The sequence below is a fragment of the Etheostoma spectabile genome, chromosome 2 (assembly GCF_008692095.1).
Source record: "Etheostoma spectabile isolate EspeVRDwgs_2016 chromosome 2, UIUC_Espe_1.0, whole genome shotgun sequence".
NCBI lineage: Eukaryota > Metazoa > Chordata > Actinopteri > Perciformes > Percidae > Etheostoma > Etheostoma spectabile.
The window spans coordinates 31,444,948-31,450,862 of NC_045734.1; the positions used below are offsets into that span (position 1 = coordinate 31,444,948).

The 5,915-nt window shown below is 49.5% G+C and overlaps 1 protein-coding gene across 1 annotated transcript in view; it reads right to left on the reverse strand.

The window, feature by feature from the left end:
* The window catches only part of LOC116702471 (titin-like), a 210,852-nt gene that overhangs the window by 75,850 nt on the left and 129,087 nt on the right, over positions 1-5,915 (reverse strand). The window contains 7 exon segments of the mRNA XM_032536680.1: positions 1,039-1,306; positions 1,773-1,856; positions 2,812-2,995; positions 3,695-3,980; positions 4,088-4,186; positions 4,710-5,009; positions 5,732-5,905. Coding sequence (XP_032392571.1) covers positions 1,039-1,306; positions 1,773-1,856; positions 2,812-2,995; positions 3,695-3,980; positions 4,088-4,186; positions 4,710-5,009; positions 5,732-5,905 — 1,395 coding nt within the window.

Consider the following 5,915-nt stretch of genomic DNA (forward strand, 5'->3'; position numbering starts at 1 on the left):
TGGTTCAGGCCAAATATTAAAGGGACATGCACACAAAACGCTCTACTACGATGTGGAAAGATGTAAGGTCCCGTGTGGTGTGTGGGTTGGATTTATAATATATGTGTATCCTGTGGTGTTTGTGTGTGGTCACCCTCGTTCTGGTGTATGTGTCTCTTTGATGTGGTTCGGTTTGTGGTGTCTGTGATGGTGAGTTGATCTCCACTTCTCTCTTTCTGTAGTGGTGTGTGTGTCTCTTTGTGTATCTCTGGTGTGTCTGTGTGTGTGGTTCGTGCGGTGTGTGTGTCTCTGTGTGTGGTGTCTGGTGTGCGTGGCTCTCTCTCTTCTCTCTCTTGTGTGGTGGGGTGGGTCGCTGTAAGCTAGTGTGTGCTGTGTGTGTATGGGTGTGTTCTTATCTGTGCCCCTCCCGTGTGTGTGTGTGTGTGTGTGTGTGTTTCTGTTATGTGTGTGTTGTTTTGTGTCTGCGTGTGTGTGGGTCTCAGTGTGTGCGTGTCTCTTTGAGTGTGTCTCTCTATCTCTGTGGTGTTGTGTGCCTTGTGGTGGTTGTGTGTGTGTGGTGTGTGTGTGTGTGTGTATCTGTGTGGTGTGTCTCTCTATCTGGTGTGTGTGTGTGTGGTGCCTCTGGTGTGTGTCGTGTGGGTGTGGTGTTGTGGTGTTGGGATTGTGGGTGTGTCTCCTCTGTGGACAGAAATTGATCAACAACAGCATGGTAGTGTGAGTGGCGGAATTTTGATCCTCTATCTGTGTGTGTGTGTGTGTGTGCCTCTGTGTGTGTGTGTGTGTGTGTGTGTTTGTGTGTGTGTATGTGTGTGTGTGTCTCCCTCTGGTGGACAGAACTTAGATCAACAACAGCCTGAGTAGTGTAGAGGGGCTGAATTTTAGATCAAAATATAACATAACAAATATAACACATATGATATAACATTTATAATATATAATAATAACATATTTAACACATATGATATAACATATATAATATATAATAATAACATAATTCCAGTATTCCTGGTATTCCAGAGCAATGTCTCCGGGACTGACCGGTGACGGCGAGCTTGGCGCTGGAGATGTGCGGCCCGCAGACCACGCGGTAGTTGCCCTGGTCGGCGGGGGTGCAGCGGCGGATGCGGAGCAGGTGGCGGTCCCCGCTGATGCTGATGCTGTACTTGTCGCCGGAGTCCAGCTTCTGGGTTCCCTTGTACCAGGACAGCGTGATCTCGGGGTAGTTGATCTTCACCTCGCACTCGAACTCCGCCTCCTCGTTGGCAAAGACGGCCCGATCCGAGATGTCCTTCACCACGGTGACGGGCTGCGGGGGACACAACACCGATTCTTAATGACAACATGTCTCTGAAAAGGCTTCAGGGCTGCTCGGTTATTGGAGAGATGTTTAGTAATTTAATTAAATGAATCAAATAAATGAATTAAACAAATGAAATAAATTGATTAAATTGATTAAATTGATTAAATTAAATTATATTAAATAAATTAAATATTATGAATTAATTTGAATGAATGTAATTAAATAAATTTAAAAAAATTAAATAAATTTAAAAAAATTAAATAAACTGAAGTAATTTAATTATATAAATTTAATTTGATTAAATAATTGCAATTAAATAAATAGATTTAAATAAATTTAATTAAACCTCTATCCTGAGTAAACTTCTATAGTAGAACTGATGTAACGCTGTTGTCGCGGTTACAGTCTGCTCTACTCCATGGTTGTTACGGCAGAGCTGTGTTTTCCCAACGGTCAGTGAACGCGTCCTGACCTCTGTGCGCTCCATCCTCTTCTGCAGGTCGGCCACCAGGCGGGCCATGTCCTCGTCAGACTCTCTGTCCCCACGTTCCACTTCCTGTCAACGACAGCAACGTCAGTCACCGGGGTACACACACACACACACACAGACACACACAGACACACACACACACACACACACACACACACACAACCACACACCACACACAACACATCCCTGGCCTCCCTCATATTTCTGGTATTATCTATACTTGCAATGTGAATGTATTCCTCTTTCTAATATGCTAATACGGGCCCCATCCCAATCTAATTCACCACTAGATAGGGTGTCCCCCTCTCATTACCCATGCTCTGGTGGTGTCCCCCTCTCATTCCCCCTGCTCTGCAACGGTCCCCCTTCTCATTCCTCCTGCTCTGGTGTTCTCAGTCCCCCTCTCATTCCCTGCTCTGGGTCACCCCCTCTCAGTTCCCCCTGGCTTGTGTTTTCCTTTCTCTCATCCTTCCCCCCTGCATGAGGCGTCCCCGTCTCCCATTCCCGCTACCTGGTGTCCCCCTCTCATTACCCCGCTCTGGTGTTCACCCTCATTCCCCCTCATTGGTGTTCACCTTCCTTCATTCACGCTGTGCTGCTGGCGTATTCTCCTCCCCCTCTCATTCCCCCCTGCTCTGGTATTCCCCCCTCTCAGTCCTCTTCCCCCTGTCTTGGGTGTTTACCCTCCTCCCTCTGCTTCCTAGCGCTATGTTTTCCCGTTCTTTTCCCCCTCAGCCCCTCTCGGTGTTCCCCCTCTCATTCCCACCTGCTCTGGTGTTACCCTCTCTCCATGCCCTTGCTCCTTGCATTTCCCACCTCCCCCCCTCATTCCCCTCGTCCTGGTGTTCCCCATACTCCTTCTCCACTGTCGGTGGTCTGGCGTATCCAATCCTCATCATTCCCCTCTCTGGCGTTTCCCCCCTGTCATTTCCCCTGATTCTGGTGTTTCCCCCTGGTCTGGCGTCCCCCCCCCTCATTCCCCCTGCTCATCTCTCCCACATGCTACAGATGATGGTGTTACCGGGCGTCCGGTCTCCTCGGCCTTCTCCTTCTTCAGCTGCTCGAGGGCCTGCAGCAGGCCCCGGTAGTCCGTGATGCCGTACATGCGGGCGTACTTCTCGTACTCCTTGGGGTCCACGTTCCTCAGCAGCTCCACGATGTCCACGTCCTTCTCCTCCGCGGGACTCTTCTGCTTGGACGGCGTCCTGCAAACGCACCGGGGGGGTAAATACTCCACAACTCTATATATATATATATTATATTAGGTATTATTTAACTTGCAGTTATGCAGTTATTCTTTAATTCATCATGTCATATAGAAACTGTTACAACTCTTCGAAGAGAAGAGAAAAGAAATCCACTTTTTAACATTTCCATTGAACTAAAACTAAACAACATTCCCTGTGACACCCCTCCAAAATAAAAGACTTCACATTTTCCTCTAAGGTTTTTATATATTTATCTTTGTTGTTAGCTGTTAGAACATGATATCAACGTGTGCGTGTGTGTGTGTGTGTGTGTGTGTTTATGTATCTCTCTGCATGCATCAGTGTGTGTGTATTTATGTGTGTGTGTGTGTGTGTGTGTGTTTGTATCTGTGTGTGTGTGTGTAACTGTTTGTGTGTGCATCAGTGTGTGTGTGTGTGTGTATCTGTGTGTTTATCTGTGTGTGTGCATCAGTGTGTGTGTATCTCTGTGTGTGTGTGTGTGTGTGTATCTGTGTGTTTATCTGTGTGTGTGCATCAGTGTGTGTGTGTGTGTGTATCTCTGTGTGTGTGTTTGTGTGTGTCTCAGAAACAGAGTTTTGGTTGTGAGAGCATCTGATTGGCTGCTCCCTTTAAAGCTCTCCAGCCGTGATTGGATGCTGATAATGAACTCTAACAAGAGAATGAAGAGGATCTCACTTCTTGAGCTTCGCACGGAGGTCTCCGTCCAGCTGCGCCGTCTCCTTCTTCTCGTCTACGTGCATGTCGGCGCTGCTCTCCACCTCGCCGTGCTTGTTGGCGGCGACGCAGCGGTACTGGCCCGAGTCCGACCTGGTGACCTCCCGGATCTCCAGCTTGGCCTCGCGGCCCTTCTGCTCGATGGAGATGCGCCCGCCGTGTGTGACCTGGCGCCACTTCCCCTTCATCCACTTCACGCTGGGGATCGGGTCGCCGCCCACCTTGGCGATGAAGGTGGCAGTTCCCTCTGTAAAGAGGCGGGAAACAAGTTACAGTGTCTGTCGTGTGTTGTGTGGTGTGTGTGTGTGGTGTGTATTGTGTGTGTGTGTGTGTCTTGAGTGTTGTGTGTCTCACTCTCGGTGACGTGTGTAGTCCTCGGCTCCTCGATGAAGAACAGGTTTTCCAGTTTCTTGGCCGGCGCATCCGCCGGCGTCTCGGCTAGAGCCGGAGCCGCTTTCTCTGAAACAACAACCACAACAACAACACCATCACCCTCGGCTCAGGTGGGACAGGCGGTCAGACCCTCCTCTGCAGAGCTGTGGAGAAAGGTCCACACCTCCCCAAACCTACCGCACCTTAAATCCACCAAACAAGGTTGATGTTAAACCGCCACGTGCATCAACCGCTGGTCTAGGTGCAAAAAGGTTCTGTATCTTTTCACCGTTTTTTGTACCTTGGACGGTAACCTTGGCCTTGCGGAACTCACCATTTTTGGTACCATGGACTGTGACCTTTGCCTTGCAGAACTCACCGGTTTTGTTACCATGGACTGTGACCTTGGCCTTGCAGAACTCACCGGTTTTGGTACCATGGACTGTGACCTTGGCCTTGCAGAACTCACCGGTTTTGGTACCATGGACTGTGACCTTGGCCTTGCAGAACTCACCGGTTTTGGTACCTTGGACTGTGACCTTTGCCTTGCAGAACTCACCAGTTTTGGTACCTTGGACGGTGACCGTGGCCTTGCAGAACTCACCGGTTTTGGTAGCTTGGACGGTGACCTTGGCCTTGCAGAACTCGGTGCCGGCGTCGTTGGTGGCCTTGCAGAGGTAATCCCCGGCGTCGTGGCTCGAGGCCGAGCCGATCTCCAGACAGGCCGTCCCGTCAGAGAAGCTGATCCTGGTGCTGCCGGCCGGTGCCAAATCCTTCCGGTCCTTCATCCACTGGATCTTCAGGGGCGGGGAGCCGCACACGTGGCACCGCAGGCTCAGCTTGTCGCCCTCGGTAACCGTCAGCGGCTTCAGAGGGACGTCGAACACGGGAGGCTTCATGGACTCTGCCGGAGAGACGAGGCGCGTTTTAGGACTGTTTTTGGGGATTTTAGGCCTTTGTTTTGGCAGGACAGCTGAAGATATGAAAGAGGGACATGCTGCAGAGGAGTCGAACCAGAGGAGTAACCCTCTACATATGGGCGCCCGCTCTACCAGCTGAGCTACCCGGGCGCCCAGACCTGTTTAACTTCTGCAGAGCTCCGGAAACTCAATATAGTAGAAATATAATAGTAATAGTAATATAGTAGTAACAGTAATGTAGTAGTAATGGTAATATAGTAGTAATAATATAGTATTAATAATATAGTATTAATATAGTAGTTCAGGAAGAAGATACTAAAATACTTTAAAACAGCAATAAAATATATATATATATATATATATATATATATATATATATATATATATATATGCTCTCATGTTGTTCTCATGTTGTCCCCTGTTTCCTCATGTTGCCCTCATGTTGCCTCAATTGTCCTCATGTTGTCCTCATGTGTGTCTCATGTTGTGCTCCACGTTGTCCCACGTTGTCCTCACGTCTCATATTGTCCTCATGTTGTCCTCATGTGTTCTCATGTTGTCCTCACGTTGTCCTCATGTTATCCTCATGTTGTCCTCATGTGTGTCCACATATTAACATGAGGGTTAAGTGGAGCCTTGCAGATGCATTGTGGTTGCTATGGTTACTGCTATGCCCTGTCCTCCGTTGTCCCCCCAGAGGCCAAACGCCGCGTCCTTCCCGAGAAGATCACCACCTGCAGCAGCCCGAGGGCCTGCCGTGCCTTTGAGTGCCGCGTGGCGGGCTCCTCGCCCGTGGACGTGTCCTGGCTGAAGGCGGCGAGCCGCTGCAGCCGGTCGAGAGACGTCAGGTGACGTACACCAAACGGCCGCACTGCACCCCCTGCGGAGAA